The following is a 17,533-nucleotide window of genomic DNA, read 5'->3' as shown; positions in this document are numbered from 1 at the left end:
CCCCTTACTATGGGTATGTCCTTGGACAATTCTCCATGTCTCTGAGCTTTAATTTCTTCTCTACTAAAACAGGAAGTTTAGATAAGAGGATCTCAAAGATCCCCAGCATCTCTAAAGCTATGACCTGATATCTTATCAATTTCAATACTATGAATCTTGAAATGCAAAAGAGACCCTGTATCTGCATGCATCTAAGGAAGGGATTATTATGATCTGCCTAAAAGACCAAACCACAATCCTCAAATTGTTGCCATTCAGAAGTTTTCATTTGTGTTTAACTCTTCATGACCCCTTTTGAGGTTTTCTTGGCAGAGACACTAGAGAGGTTTGTCATTTCCTTCTCTAACATTTACAGATGAAGAATTAAGACAAACAGGGTTAAGTGACTTGTCCAGAATCACCCTGCTAGTAAGTCTCAAGGGTCATTTTCAAATATTAGTGTTCTTTTTAACAAATGTGAATTTGCCCTTCCCCAATGACCCTGACACCATCATTGCTTGTAACAGCAAGCAACAAAACTTGCTGGTTATGAATATGGGCCCTTATCTAAAGTTTTTGAGACTCAGTTTCCTTATCTGCACAATGGGGTATAATAATAACCATCTCACAGGAATGTTATGAGGAAAACAATCTTCAGTTGCATCATAAACATGGTCTACTATTGTCATTAAGGGAATTCAGAAATTATGTCTAGAGAAGTATCTTCCTAACCAGGATGACTTTGTCACAAGCCTTGTCCCTGATATATACTTTTGCATAGACAATCAATTATCCAGCACCACTGGATAATTCTCTAAGATGAAGGTGCAAAGAAGGTGCTGGTCTGCATTGACAAAGGGAGGTTTCTGACAGGGCCATTTTTCCAAAGGAAAGAGGAAGCATCTGTCAACATTATCAAGTAAGGAAAGACTTGACTTGGTCTAGTTCTGTTCCCAAGTGGTGATGTATGTTTGATCACATATTAGTCACTGGTTCCATGTGATTATCAGGTTTGTATGGTCTGCCACCCCAGTGATGCTTATTAATTCAGGTTTTAAGTATAAAGGACATTTAGCAAGAGGACAGATAAAAGTACAAGAAAAAGTAGATGGGAGCAGTATGATGGAGTAGTAAAGTTGTCCCTACCTGGCCCCATTATCTAAGGCTTCTTGTAAAGTTTGTTATGGTATCAGCTTTTGCAGCAAGAATATTGCTCTTCTGGGATTTCACACAGAATATCTATTTTCAGAATTTGTACATTTCAGAAAATGGATCTTTTACAGTGAGTACATGTTTATATATTCCAGAATTAACAGGGCTGGCATATGGAGCTGAATAGACCTGTTTCCAATAACCAAATTTCTATTACTTCCTGGTGTACAAATTTCAAAGTAGCATAATCATTGGACTAACTTACTTCCCCTGTGTGTCTCCCCCCCCCCTTTCCCTGATTCTCCCTTTATGTCTCTGCTTGCCTTCTTTTTCCCTTGTTTCTTTCTGAAGAATATTTCCAATCACAGTTGCTATCATTCTCACCCAATCTGGATTACCACAATCCTGATATCCCTGAGTGGAGACAAGATATTGGCAAAGTCATCAAGCGAGCTCTGGTCAAAGTAGGTTGGCTCTCCTTCTACCTAGCAATTGAGGTTGGGAAAAAAGATAGAAAGTTAAGAAGCTATTCCAAGAAGAATTACCAAGGGTGAGGGAGCTAATAAAAGTAGTAAAAGTGGTTTTCTCCTATTTGAAGATTGGTTGAAGACAACATTAGAAGTGTTTAATTGGGACTGGGATAGTATGATAAAGGCTTCAGGAGTTGAGGCTGAGAATGTCTTTAAATATTAAACGGTCTTTATATCAAATGAAATAGACTTGTTCTTGGCTAAAAAACATAAACAGAAAATAGAAATAGGGACAGAAGAAAATAGTTTTGCCTCATCATAAGGGAAAAAAACCCTGTCAAATCATTTAATTGTATAGAAATAGAATAGGCTGCCTAGGGAAGTTTTGAGTTCTCTGTCAATATAAGTATCTAAACTGCAACTGGATGGTCATTTGTTGGGTGGGTATGGTCTAAGGGTCAATAAGTTATTGGAGTAGGTGACTTTAGAGCTTTCTTCCAACTTTTAAGTTCTATGATTCTATCAACTGAGTCAGTTTCCTATAGTGAAACAATGGTTATTTTTAGTAGAATGAATGTATTTCAGGGGATCTTAGCTAAGGGAAGGGATTCATAAATGATATAAGTTTGATGGCTTAATCTACTTGGATATTCTCTAAAATGCAGAATTTGGCTATGACCTCTGAAGGATAAACTCCATTTCACTTCCTTATTGGAGTGATTGACAGTCCTCCTATAGTACACAAGCTGGCAGAGGAAAAACTTCCTATCTGTAGAGAGAAAAAAAAATGTCCCTTCCAGATGCTGGTACCATAGAACAAAGCCTCATTTTCCTTATTCTGGTGATGCCTCAATGACTTTGTGTCTGGCTGTTTTCTGGTGAGTGCATCTTCAATGATCTGGAAGTTAAAGAAGGCTGACCGTGACCAACCCATCTCAATCCATCAAATGTTTGTTAAATACCTATTATGTGCAGATGCTGGGAGAGAACTGCAAAGTTGTGATAAAACTAAATGGATACTTACCTTTCTGAATTTATAGTTTTTATTGAAGGATATGTCTCATACACAGGTAGATGTTACTGTCAATGTTATTTGTCACAACATCTCTGCAGGTCACCAGTGTCCCAGAAGACCAGATTCTAGTGGCAGTGTTCCCTGGACTCCCCACCTCAGCTGAGCTCTTTATCCTGCCACACAAAAACATGACTGAGAGAAGGAAAGGCAATGAAGCAGACCTTGAGCAAGTGAGTGAGAGAAAACTTCAAGATTGGGAGATGGGGGAGGGGAGGCAGGACATCATTAATCTCATTTCTCTTCCCTCTATATGTGCTACACCTACACACCTTTATCAGAAAATAGTTGCATTTCTGCACTCTGTACCTATGGGAACTAAGCTATCTGTCATCCATAAAGCTTTTCCTTCTCTAACATCAATTTATCAAAATATTGTTAAGATGCCTCATTTTGGTTTTGAGATATTTTGGAGTTCTTGAAGATTATGTCAATAGAAAGCCATCCTTGGTTGGTCCTTTGGAGGTAGAAAAGTTTCAAACCTGAGGTCTATGATTTTATTTTGTTCATCTTAGAACTGGCAAACAGCACAATTCACCAGCACCAAAGAATTATTAATTTTAGGTCCATATCAACTTTTGAAATCTATCTGTTATATCATAGGAGAAATTGCTCTTCATTGGTTGAGGGAAGAACCATGCCAATGGTATTATAGATCCTTGAGACTGTCATTAAGATTCCAGAGAAGGTGTTTTTGCCTAGTTTTATATTCCATAGACCTACTGGCAGCCAATGGATCCCTTCTTTGAGTTATGTTTTTAAATGGATGAGCTACATAGGATTTTTTTCTTAATTATATTGAGGCACAGTTACAAAATTAAATATGTTCATGTCTTCTTAGCTGTGCATAAAGGTACATAATTATAATTTCTGCTGCCAAATCCTAAGGTATGGTAGAGCTAAAGTCAATCATATGACTGTCTGCGCTAAATCTGACATTATTATGGTGATCAGGAGAGCGAGAGGCTACCTGACTGTCTAATGAAATGAGCTAGGTCAGAGTCAGAGCAAGCAAAAGGTTCTGTGCCCATCCACAGTGGGATTGGGCATATAAATGACTGCTACATTTCCAGCTTGGCTAAGACAAATAAGCAACTAACTAAATGAATAAATAAATAAGTTAAAGGGTAAAGAAATTAATAAGCAAATGATTTAATTAAGAAATTATTTTTAAAAAATTCAGTTACAGACTTCAGGTTGAAAACTCTAAAGTGTTTCATGTCTAATGCCATGTAAGAGTCCTTGAACTGGTTGGTTTCTCAGCTAATTCTTGCTAACTCAGATAGTCAAACATCTCTCAGATCACAACCAATATTTGGTATCTCTGCAGAGCCTTAGCTAAGGATATTTTCCAATGAAGGGAAAACAGTTGGCAGAGGTGGACGGGGACAAAGGACCATTTAAATGCCAAGGATAACTGGCACAGAGGTTGGCAGAGGAAAAGTTTGCTAACTGTGGAGAGAAAAAATACCCTCTCCAGATATTGGCACCAGAGAACAAAACCTTATTTTACTTGTTTTGGTGAACACTCTATGATTGTGCCCTACTGTTTTCTGCCCCTCAAAGTCCTGTCCAAAAATTTAGAGAAGCAAAAGCAATGGAATTTTTCTTTGTATGTTGGAAAAGTTTGTTTCTTATCTCCCAGTTCTGAGATTCAGAACAATTTAAACCCTTCTTCTGAGGAGAAAATGAATTGCTTTTAGATGTGACTCCCTGGGGAGAGACAGATTGCCTTATCTTGCTTTGGCTAAGGAAACAGCTTTTTCCCAAGATTGTCCAAAGGGATTTGTGATTTACTAATGTCCTCAAGTGTGGGTGTAAGGCACTAGAAGCTACAGGAAGCCTTCTGAGCCCATCATCTCCTCTTCTTTACCATCCTGAGCATCACTACTCGGTGTTGGTATTGGGAAGAGAGCCCTGGAATTTGTAAGTCTACAAGACTGCCTTCAAAACCAGGATGATAGTAGAAAGATACATGGGGGGGTATTTAAAGGGGCTACAGTGGAAATGTGACTACAACAAAGGTAAAGTGCTTCTTAGTTTTCTAGTATTCTGTGATGAAACCTTATTCTATACTACTATACTTTATAGTACCACTACTTGTTCACTCTTCCAACCTTCTTTAGAATAATGACTCCAAGGTGGCTTAGTAGAGTCACATGACCTTGGAATCTGGAGGATCTAAGTTCAAGTCCTTAGTTTTGATAAAGTTTTGATAAAGCCTTATATATGTAATTGGGCAAGTCACAACCACTTTGAACTTCAGTTTCCTCATCTGTAATTTGGGAATTACAATGACCTTTATGTGGTTGAAGTGAAATAATATAGATAAAATATGAAATGAAATGATATATGTAAAATTTGAAATAATACATTCAATTATTTTTGCAAACCCTGAAACACTACATAAAACTACAGTTTTTAAGCTGGATTCCATAGATTGCTTTATAAGAGCATTTTGATAACAATGATTAGTTGTTAATATAATTGAAAAATATTAATTTCTCTCATAACTACATTGTAATATGATTCATTTCCTTTGTAAGCATATTTGTTTTATTTTGTGCTTCTTTTTTTTTTTAGATTTTTTTCAAATGGGGTTAAGTGATTTGCCCAAGGCAACACAGCTAGGTAATTATTAAGTGTCTGAGGCGGGATTTGAACCCAGGTACTCCTGACTCCAGGGTCGGTGCTCTATCCACTGCACCACCTAGCAGCCCCTATTTTGTTCTTTTAAAAGCATTATTCTAAGATGAGGTCTATGGGCTTCATCAGACTGCTAAATAGGATCTGTGACACAAAAATGGTTACAAACTAATGATAACTAAGTTAGCTAATATTACTGTTGTTGTTATAGAAGAGTAGTGAATTTGGACTTCAATTCTGGTTGTTCTACTTGCTCCCTGGGGTATTTTGAGCAAATTACTTAATCTCTAGATTTTAGCTTTCTGAGATATAAAATGGCAGGATTTTCTTCCCATCTACATATTCCTCTAGCAGCCCCAGTTCTGCAATGGTGAAAGTTCCAAGAACCTTCCTTGAGTAGAAGGATTGTACATTGGAGTTGGCCAGAAATAAATCTGGCTTCTCAATGAGTACATCACTTTTACCAGACCTCTTTATTCTGAAATAGCAAGTGACATGTGTGAACTATATTTGGAAGCTACAATATCCATCCATTTAGATAAATAGGTAATTATGGTGATGAATAGCAGCTGTGATATTAAGGCGAGTAAGGCAAGATAAGAGTTGGGAACAACAGCCTGAGTCTGCTAAAGCTTTCATGTTGGAATTATGGAGTGATTAAATCAACTTTCCACATGCTTAGGCCTGCTGGGTAAAATGAAATAGGAAATATTATTCCTAAATTTTTGGTGGCAGGCCCTTGCTTTTTTTCTGCTCTGTTCCCCATTGTTCATTAGTCAATGACTGATCATGGAGGGTGGGGTGGGGACAGGAGGACAATTAGGAGGAGCTTTTTTTTTTCTTCAGAAGGCTTCTGGAAGTTTCCTCCCCTGTATTATAGTTACTTGGTACAGTTGGAGAAACTGATGATGGTTTGACAAGCACTGGCTACTAGGTAGAGCCCTGGATAGTGGAATCAGGAAGACCAGACTTCAAATTTTACCCTAGATATACTGTGTGACCCTGCCTAAGTCCTTCAAACTCCCCATATATAAAAAAAAAAATAAAAGAAGAATGATTTTGATGACCTTTAAGATCTCCTCTAGCCCTGTGCATTTGATACTGTTACCTATAAGTGAAGCTATTTGCTGAAACATCAGATAGGCTCAATAAATTGTTTAACATCAAGCAATTTCCCAAGACCTTGATCACACCAAAGGTGATACCATGGTAGACCCAAGCTCCAGGTTGTCATGATTATAGAAACAGGGTGACAAAGGACCATCAGCATTGTGAACTAAAAAATAACACTAAATGAGCAGTAAATTAAGTTCTAATCCTTACTCATGTCTAACCTGGGAGAAGCTTCTTGTTCTATAAAATGTGGGAATACTGCTATCTATTTACCTAAAATAAGATCAAATAAAAGATCTTATATATCATGAAATGAGATGAAGTCAGAAAATCTACATAAAAGTATTTTCTTTCAATTATATCAAAGTATAATGCCGAGGCACAAATTTATCAAAACTATCTCTGAACATTTTTTTTTTATTAACCTTTGTCTTTTTCTCTCTTCCTTAGATCCTCATCATCCTAATGGAGAAGCCATTATTTCCTCATCTACCTATCTGTCCTTTTATTTTGCAGATTGCAGAACTTCTGTTTAATGCTCTTAATCAGAACTTGGTCCAGTTTGAGCTAAAACCAGGAGTCCAAGTCGTTGTCTATGTCACTCAGTTGACATTAGGTAAGTACTCACAAGGGAGGGGAGGTAGTGCTGGGGGGCCGGGGGGGGGGGGCTGTGATATTTTGATCCTTAGAAGGTAAAAGGATGTGAAAGCCTTTCTATTTAGATTCTATAAAAGATAATTTTTAGAATCTCTTTTGTTTTTAGTGACCTACTAAAAATCCTAACTATGTGTGAATAATAACATGATAAAGAGAAAATACTGGTACATAAGTTAAACAAACAGATTGCCATATATCTTTGGGTAAATAACATTGCTTTCTGGGCTTCCTTTTCCTTGTTTGTAAATTGAGACCATTTGGTAAATTGATATTTAAAGCCCCTTCCAGAGCAACTTAATCCATAAATATTGGGTAGGAGATTGGACTAAAACTCAGTCATTGCAAGAAGGAATGGAGAATGTAGATGACCAGCTTGTTAGTAGGGATAATAATGCCTGGAATGGTCAGCTCTGGGAGTTTTTGCTTCTTAAATCATTCCAGTGAATGGAGTATCTCCTATAACTTAAATGTGGAGGCTTTCAGAACACCACACCAGCTGTGTTTATAAGGATTCAATAGAGAAACAGAGTGAACTATTTATTATTTCACCTTGAATGCCCCTAAGCTACAGCACAGGATAGTCGTCCCAAAGCACTTTGTGCAGACAGAACATTCCAGCCTTCCTCCCACTTTCCTCAGTTGGGCATAGATTATCTAAAAAACAGTGAGTTTACTCAAGCAGAGTCTGCCGTGATCCTTTATCTGAGAAACAGTAGTCCATGGCTTTCTCTCTGATGGAGGCCATGAGCTCAAAACAAAATGTAGTTTGTGTTCATGAATTGCCTTTGCCCAAACAGCAGGTGAGGCAATAAGAGCCAACAGATACCACCCAATTAAGGAAAAGAACCAACTGACTGGCCTCCACTGTTCCCATCTTCCTCTTCCAGAATCCCCCCCAAAAAGAGCATTTATGGGGAATTTTCTAGTATTTTTTGTTCCTTTCAGCACCACTTGTGGACTCCAGTACAGGGCATAGCAGTTCAGCAATGCTGATGCTTCTATCTGTGGTGTTTGTGGGTTTGGCTGTCTTTTTGATCTACAAGTTTAAAAGGTGAGTGCCAGTCACTTTCAGGTTTTACCCTGGTAATTGGGTGTCTTGGCTATGGGGAGGTGAATCCTCATCTTCCTTGTACCTGAACCCTACCTCTCCTCCCAGGCCAGACAAGTTAAATGGACTAAAACCTCATTTGATAATTGAATGCAATGGGTTTGAGTAGATGGCAGTCAGAGCTGCAGTTTCCTATCATCTATTTTTCTGTGTTCTTTAATTAACTTCAACTTTGTCTTGGTCTAACTTTATAAGCAGCTTGAGTTTAGGATTTCCTGTCTTATTTATCTTCGCACATAGTGGGTAATTAATACACTTGCTGAAAGAAAGGATGAAAGAATAGATAAATGGAAGGATGAAAAAGTGGATAGAGGAGTGTTGGGTGGATGAATGGATGAAGTGGAAAATGAATGAATGAACTGGATAAATGATTAATGGGATGAAAAAATTAGTTTCATTTCTTTTTATTTTTTTATTTGATCTTCAAGTTCATCTCTACATCCAGACATCCTTCCAACTGGAAGTTCTCAGTCTCACTCCCCAACTCCCCATCCTTCTGATACCTGACTGACCTGGGAGGCTCTAACAGGAAATAGCTTTTTACACCTTAAATGATTTTTTAAAGGAAAAAAAAAAGTCTCACTTCACAAATTTAACTGAGCAATAACTCAGTTAACATTCACATGCTAAAAATACCCACCTTCCATCTCTCAGTTTTTCTTAATCAATTTCCTTTTAAAAACTTAGAGAGGGGAAAAACCCAATCTGCATGTGTTCAGGAACAATTTCTGAAAGCAATGGGAGTGGTGTCATAAAAGGATACTTTAGGACATGAAATGATAATCAATATTTCTATTCCATTAGTCCCAACTGTAGTCTTTCTATTAGCAAAAAGGATATGTTCCACCATCTAGCCCCTTTGGCAGAAAATTCATACATAACCAGAGGCAAAAATAAAACAGGCAGCATATGGATGGCATCTAAGGTATAGGGATGGGGTGGGGGAGGAGAAGCTACAGAATGAAAAATCATTAAATAATAATGTCACAAGTAGACAATATAAAATGTTCTTGAGACATTTCAAGCGAAAAGAACAGGTTCTATTTGGATTGAATCTAGAAAACTAAGGGACATGAGGAAAAAGGGACTTCAACCTTCAACTTTGTTCCCCACTCTATGGTCAAAAGTCTTAGAATCCTTTCATCTTCAGGACTTTTATCCATTTCTTCTCCCCTCAAATCTGGTTTTAAATGCTTTTAACAAAGGACCCAAATTTTCTTTCATCAATAAATATAAAAGAATTTCAAATCCCAATTGAATTTCCACTTATTTTTTAAATCAATCAATACACACAAATAAAATTTTATCAATTTTTTTTGATTTGATGGAGAAAAGGGAAAGGATTGGGAAAAGGAAGAATGAGTAGTTTGTTGATACAGGAAGTAGGGCCTAGGGGGAAAAAAGAATGTTTATGGCTAGGACAAACAGGAATCAATGCATGGAGGTACCTTTGCTATGTCAGACCAGTACCACTGAATCCTGTAATTTATAGAGGTTTCCTTCTTTTTCTTTCCTTCTTTTTCTTCTTGGTTTTACTTTGAACACTGCTGACTTCCTTAAAATGAGCTCCATTAATTTGAGGTAGCCCTACATGATAAATTTTCCTTTTTTTTTTTAACAAATACCACTTCAGGGGCAATTCTGTCCCTTTGGAGATGCCAAGTAATGCATAGTTGGCTATGAGGCTACTTGAGAACTACAATTTCAATGCAATAAACTCAAACTTTTTCTAAAGTAACAGAAACCTGCATACTTTTTCTTGAATATAAAAGATTTCTAGAGTTATTTCCCACACTAGGTAAGTTTCAGGCTTACTTCCCACCAATAGATGCCTCCTCTCTTTTCTCTCTTCCTGCCAGGTCAGTTAAATCTGTAAATCTTTCATTTTCATTAGACTCAAAGAAAGTCAGTGGCCTTGAGTGCCTGGCAGACTTTGCTTCTGTATCTTCTGGGGAAATTGAGCTTTCCAGATCATTGGCTTGGCTATGCTTTCAAAAGTTAAACCTTTCTCTTTGCAGCTCCCTGATCACTGCCCCCAGGGGTTGATAGGGGGAGAAGGTCTGAGTCACATTGCCTACCCTATCTATACTTGAAGTAAATGTAAAAGTCTGCCATACACTATCTGCTGTGAGGATGTTATCCATATCCAATTACGAGGCTGTTATTTTCTGCTCTCTCAAGAAATAATAATATGAAACAGATTGAAGCATAATTTTGCCTTTCCAAGAGGTCTACCTAAAGAGAATGCTAACTCTCTCAGAGAACTGTACTCATCCTACTAGGACATCCAGTGCCTTGGGAAAATGCTTGAAGAAGCTAAAATGCTTTGAGGCTTTACCAGAAGGGCCTTGCCCTTGAAATCTTACTGCCATAGCCTACTTCATTGTCAAATAGTATCTCTGAAGGGCTCTAGACATATAATGTGTGAGACACAAACAAAAATAATGTTTGTTAGTTGAAGACCAAGTACCAGTTTTGTCTGCCATTTAGTAGTTGGCTGACCTAAAGTAAATCTTGTAATATTTCTGCAATATGTGCTAATATTTTTCTTCCAATGTTGCAAGTCCTTTGAAAGAATTGAAAACAAAATGCCAAAATATTCAATTCAAGCTAGTGGTACCATGTAGATTCAAAAATAGAATTCTCTACCTTATTCATATCATTGGCAAATTGGGAAATAGTCAAAGGAAAATCTGGTTAAAATACCTGATCATCTTTGCATTGATTCACATGTGAAGATAATGGCTTCATCTGCCCCAGAGTATAATAAATGGAAGGAGGCAGATACTATTTTATATATTGTCATTCTAGAGTAGATTGACAACATGTATTTTTATGATTAAACAGTATCCCCATCCTAAAATGCAGCTTTTTTGTTTATATAAGGAGAGAGCAGTCTGGCTTGGCATGAATTTTTAACTTCATCCCTTCAGAATTTACCTCTTACAGCTTCATATCGTCAGTAGATGATAATGAGTACATTAGAGCCCTTGAAGTCTCAGTCTCCTAACCCACTATATATATTAGTATTTCCAATTATATGTAAAGATAGTTTTCAACATTAATTTTTGTAAGATACTGAATTGCACCTTTTTTTCTGTCTCCTTCCATTTTTCTTCTATCTTCTTATGACACTTAGTGATTTGATATAGATTATATATGTATGATCTCCTTTAACATATTTCCTTATTAGTCATGTTGGGAAAGAAGAATCAGAACAAAAGGAAAAAACAGGGGAAAGAAAAAAACATAAAACCAATTTTAAAAAGTGAAAATAGTATGCTTTGCTCTGTATTCAGACTCCATAGTTTTTTCTCTGAATGTGGATGGAATTTTCCATTACAAGTCTTTTAGAACTGCTGAGAGGAGCTAAGTCTACCATAGTCTATCATCAAATAATGTTGCTGTTAATGTGTATAATTCTTGATCCACTTTAAAAGAGCAAGGATAGGTCAGTTCATCACCAAACATAGATCTATAAAAGTGATCTGTATATGACATACCTACCCTGATAGAGTTATTTGGTTTGTTCAAAAATTTTTGTGCAATTGTTTCCTGAAACAATTTTATTAAAAGGTTAGTGTAAAACTATGGATTTGACTTTAAGGGAAGGTGGAGTTGTCATTCAGGTATGTTTGACTCTTGGTGACCCCATTTGAGTTTTCTTGTTCAAACTACTGAAGTGGTTTGTCATTTCCTTCTCCAGCTCATTTTACAGATGAGGAAACTGAGGCAAATAGAGGTAAGTGACTTGCTTAGGGTCATCTAGCTATTAATTATCTGAGTTCAAATTTGAACTCACAAAGTTGAGTCATCCTGACTCCAGACCTGGCACTCTATCTACTTTGCCACATGGGACTTAGTATCTATCTTCACAGTATATTTTTTCCATACAATAAAACTAAACAATTTTCTGCACAACTACTTATTCTGAAGGAATTACCTTTGTATTGGAAGCCAGAGGTCATGCCAGGATCTAGGATAGGTTCTGCCAATAATAAGTTATGGCCACAATTTGCTTATCTCTAAAATGCAGGAATAAGGTTAAGTCTAGGTTAGATCTCTGAACTTCCTTTCTATTCTGACTTAGATTGTGTTTAATTCTTTCCTAAAAAAGCCAGTCTTGATTCCAATATTTCAAACTCCTCAGACCATCAAGTTTTTTCTATTAAGATGCAATAATCACAAACCATGAGAGAAGGAAATTGGGGATCTGAAGTAGAGCTTCGGGGCTTGCCTATACTGCTGAGGGTGTACTGGAAAGAATGGTGAACTTGGAATGAGAAGATCTGGGTTTAAATTCACCATTATGATACAAATTCCCCATGCAATCTTGGTGACCACTCTATTTCCCTCATATGCAAATTGAAGAGTTTTCCTTTGAAGGTAACCATTAGGTGGTCTTTTTCTAATTTTGATTTTCATCACCTCTAAAAAGTTCCTCTCTGTCCACTCAGCTTTCTCTTAAAGGATAAATAAGTCTGTGTTTTGATTTGCCTAATATGTCACTGATCGGCCCTACTTAGAGATCTTGCTACTATTTTGTATCACTACAGGAAAATCCCTTGGATTAACATCTATGCCCAAGTTCAACATGACAAGGAACAGGAGATGATTGGGTCAGTGAGCCAAAGTGAAAATGCTCCCAAAATCACCCTCAGTGACTTTACAGAGCCCGAGGAGCTACTGGACAAAGAACTGGACACACGGGTCATAGGTAAATGTACTCCACGTCCTGCCCTTCCTGGGTACTTAAAACTTATGCCAAGTTATTGGCTTGACAAAACTGTCCCCTATGGCAGAGGGCCTGCCGGCCATTTATGGTCCATAATACTCTCTGCTGGGACCAGCACCAATTAAAATGTCATTGGGTAATATTTAACAAAATAAATAAAATAGTTAACATTAAATTTTAAAGCTTAGACAATATGTGATCAACAGAGATCCTTATGTGCTGATTGTGGCCTCTCATTTCTATTTGAGTTTGGCAACACTGTCCTATGGGTTAGTCAGGTAAAATAAGTCTCATTCTCTCTATATAAAGACAAGTGGGAAATAGCCAAGAGAAAGGGTCTATTGTTGTTCAGTCATTTTGGTCAGGCCCAGATGTTTGGGACCCCATTTAGGGCTTTCTTGACTAAGATATTCAAGTTGTTTACCATTTCCTTCCCCAACTCATTTTACATATTAGAAACAGAGGCAGACAGTGTTAAATGACTTGCTCAGGGTCACATAGCTAGTGAGTGCCCCAGTTCAAATTTGAACTCAGGTTTTCCTGACTCCAGGACCAGAATTCTGTTAACTGCTCTACCTAGATGCCCTGGAGAAGGGATTGGGAGTGCAGTAGTAGTTAAACAATCTCACACTAACATAAATACTTTTGCTCCAGACTCTGGAACTACAACAACAACATGACCTCAAAACTTTATTTACAAAATGTTTTTGGTGCTTTTTTTTAAAAAGAAGCATGATACATATTAGGGACACTAGACTGATGTTATTCCCCACTCCATCTGAAGAACCTTGTCTTTATATAAAGCAAATTATGCATCATCTATCTATATATCTATCATCTATCCATCTATCTATCCACATAACTATGTATGCATGTCTAAACATATACATATATACACATATTAAATATATATATATATCTATATATTTAAAATCTTGAAAATAATCCAGAGCACTTTTATTTCTCACTTATTGACCTTGGACAAATCATGTAGGGAAGCTATGTGGCACAGTGGTAAGTATGCTGGGTGCTGAAACCAGAAACGCTCATCTTTCCTGCATTCAAATACATACTCATACTTTTATGAGCCATGTGACTCTGGGGCAAGTTGCTTAACCCTGCTGCCTTCAATTTTCTTATCTGTAAAATGAACTGGAGAAGAAAATGGCAAATGTCAAGAAAATCTCAAATAGGATAACAAAGAGTTAAACATGACTGAAACAACAGAATCAAAAAACCTCCCTCATCTTGAGTTTCCTCAACTGTAAAATTTAAAAAAAAGAAAAAAATGGTTGAATTAAATGATCTCTAAATCAACTTCCAGTGATATTTTATCCTGTGAGCCTATAATCATATAACTTGAACACAGAAAGATGGGACAAGACGGTTTTCTTGCTAATTCTAAGACATCTGCCACTTATAAGTATAGGGAAACTGAATCCCTTTTCTATTAATATGACAACTAAAAGATCTTCCCCAAAATTGGTTTACAAATGTTTTATGCGAGAGTGAGAACTCTTTCTTGGGAACCAAGTAAAGACCCTAAATTTCTGAGTCACTCTCTAGCATATCCAGTATGACAAGAATAAACCATTCTTCATTTGGTTCCAAAAGAATATTTGATGAAATTACTTAATTCACAGATCTCAAGAGAGAAGTAGTTAGGGTTTCCTCACAAAGAGGAACTGCTGCAGTGGAATGAATAGGCCAAGGATGTGGAAGGAATGAAACCTAGATGGTTTTCCCATTGCCTTTTTGGTCACATGTAGTCTGTAGTTCTTAACCATCCATGCTAGGCAGAGATAAGAATTGGTGCTGTTGACCTTTATTGACCATTCCCTACGTGTCTTATCTTTCCTATAGGTGGTGTTGCCACCATTGCCAACAGTGGAAGCACAAAGGAAATCCCCAACTGCACTAGTGTTTAATGTGGAGAAACCCCTGGTCTACAATCTTTCTGATTTTTTTTTTTTATTCTTGATGATTACACTTCTTATTATTATGGAGGGAGAAAGAAAACTATCCTTTTTTAATCCTCTGCTACTCCAGAGTCCCCTTCACAAAAAGAGGACATTGAAGAAAAGCCTTCTTAACCAAGTTAATATGTCCCAAGAATCAGTCAATAACTCTGTTCCTGTCATGATGGAAGGCTCTCCTCTCCCCACTGCTTCTGTGCCATTGTCTGCCAGTGGCAGCTCAAAAGTGGGACTTTTTATGTCCTCCTGGGTTCTACCTTGTTTTGGTTGTTGTTGTTGTTTGTTTGTTTTTTAATACACACAAACTCACCAAACCACACAGACACAAACCCATGATCTATTCTGCTTCGACTGGGCCCCAGTGGGAGTGGAAGTAATTCCTAGAAGCAGGCGATATCCTTTTGAGAGGCCCTGCCTAATGCATGTCAACACTGAAGAGACCAACGAAGAAGACAGCATACTGTAGATAATGAAAATGTAAATAGCTTTTTATTTGCTGGGAAATAATTTAATGTTTAGTAAAAAAAGAAAAAGGAAAAAAGGGAGTAACTTGGTATGCATACACACACACAGACACACAAACCGACACACACCGACACACACCGACACACACACACACACACACACACACACACACACACACACACACACACACAAAGCCTGTTTGGCAAGTATGAATTCTGGACCAAGTCCAGTTGTCTGTCACATTTAACTCTTTCATCTTTGTGTCCACAACATAGCTGTTCCTATCCTGTATATAAGAAAAAGGAGGAATTCTTTTAGCCAATTATAAAAGATTAGAATGAAATGACATCACAAGACACAGAGTTCTGTGTGTTCCCTAGATGGCCCAGCAAGTCTTTCCAGATACACTCAACAAAAGCTCTGCTACCTGATATAAAGGTTTCCTTCCCAAAAAGCTCTGCTTTATCAGGCTAAGAAGACAATATTGCCTAATAGAATATGAAAATTACGTAAGGAAATTATGATTCTAATTCCTCTTCCTATGAGGACATATGGACTAGGTTCTCTTAGCCCAAGAAGATATCTTGGGCACCTAGACTCTCAATAACTCTTTGCTGAACTCAGTTGAATAATGGTAGGAGATGGAAAGGATTTGTAAATTGGTAGCATGGGTCTGGCCCATGTATGTTTTATAGGCCAAATAGCAATCTAGTGGTCTGATGATCTTAGTAAATTCTGCAGTGCTATGATATTTCATTGTCAAGGGTATGCACCCTCCTTAAAGTCAACTGTCTGCCTTTAGTTCCTTTTAGAAAGTCTTTTGGGGGGGGGGCATGAGCTTAGCAGTCATTTTCATTTTACCTGCTTCACACATTTGTCCACCCTAATTCCATTACCCTAGGGTTGTTCTAGCCCAAACTCTGAACACTGTTATTTTTTCCAGGGGGGCAAGGTAGATACATTTATTTTAAAAATGATATATTCATAAGATAGTCCTCCTAGGAGGTAAAAAGGAAAATGACTATTATATAATTTTTTTCCACATTCCACTCTCTATGAAAAACCTAAGGGATCTGAAAGAATGCCATGGACTGATTATAACAGCATAGAGCATCCATCCCTACATTTCTTTGAAAATATTAGGGGTGTTTATAAGCACCCTGCTTTTTTTTGTTTTCAAGGGTTAATTGGGGCAGACAATTGCAATACTTGTATTAAACACTGGAATACAAATGCATGAGTCATATCTATATATACAGTATATGTATATATACTGTTCTTGGTTTTATTGTTCCATTTGAATATTTCTACTGTAAAAAAAGGCAGTGGTTTTGAAATTGTTGAAAATAAATGTATTTTTGTACATCAAAAGACTATCTTGAACTGAGTATTTTTTTAAGTTCTATTATGATAGCTTTTTTCTTTCTATTTTAACCATCACTAGTCCTTTCTGAATGTACTTTACAATTAGCATTCCTTTTGTAGCAAAGAAATCCAATTAGGCAAACTCATCCAACAGAGTGACTAAATATGACATAATATGCAAACCAAAACTATCTTCCCCATTGCTTAGCAAAAGGATGTTGGTACAAAATGGACCCCATGCCTCCTTCCAGGGTCAGCACTATTTATCAAAATAAAACATCTTCCAACTTTGTATTATTATTCTTTTCAAAAGGACAGCCAAGGTGGTATAATGTTTAGAGCACTGGCTCTAAATTCAGGAGGACACAGGAGTTCAAATCTGGTCTCAGACACTTGACTCTTATTAGCTGTGTGAGCTTGGATAAGTCACTTTGATTGCCTCTCACCTAGGGCCATCTGTAATAATTCTGATTCATATCTGACCACTGGACCCAGATGACTCTGGAAGAGAAAGTGAAGTTGGTGACTTAGCCCAGTCCCTCATTCAAATCAAATTCAAATGCTTATCATGGCATCACCTCCCTGATGTAGTGATCTTCTTCAAAAATGGACAGACACCATTATTATTCTTTTCCTGCACATATTCACCTATTTCTGCATCAATTCATATAAGCCTTCTTAAGTTTCTCAGAATTCTTCATATTTGGCATTTCTTAAGACATAATAAAATTCAATAATTTTAGGATAACACAATTTATTCAGACATCCCCTAATCAATAGGTACCTATTTTGTTT

The 17,533-nt window shown here is 37.1% G+C and overlaps 1 protein-coding gene across 1 annotated transcript in view; it reads left to right on the top strand.

Moving 5' to 3' along the window:
• Positions 1-16,191, top strand: part of SORCS3 (sortilin related VPS10 domain containing receptor 3) — a 251,184-nt gene extending 234,993 nt beyond the window's left edge. Inside the window, exons 18-23 of the mRNA XM_074231907.1 lie at positions 1,483-1,595; positions 2,715-2,846; positions 6,949-7,048; positions 8,035-8,140; positions 12,754-12,914; positions 14,796-16,191. Coding sequence (XP_074088008.1) covers positions 1,483-1,595; positions 2,715-2,846; positions 6,949-7,048; positions 8,035-8,140; positions 12,754-12,914; positions 14,796-14,860 — 677 coding nt within the window. The 3' untranslated portion in view covers positions 14,861-16,191. The remainder of the gene's footprint in view (positions 1-1,482; positions 1,596-2,714; positions 2,847-6,948; positions 7,049-8,034; positions 8,141-12,753; positions 12,915-14,795) is intronic.
• The last annotated feature ends 1,342 nt before the right edge of the window (positions 16,192-17,533 follow it).

This window comes from Macrotis lagotis, chromosome 4, assembly GCF_037893015.1.
Source record: "Macrotis lagotis isolate mMagLag1 chromosome 4, bilby.v1.9.chrom.fasta, whole genome shotgun sequence".
NCBI classification, from domain to species: domain Eukaryota; kingdom Metazoa; phylum Chordata; class Mammalia; order Peramelemorphia; family Peramelidae; genus Macrotis; species Macrotis lagotis.
This window is presented reverse-complemented; position numbering and strand designations above follow the sequence as displayed.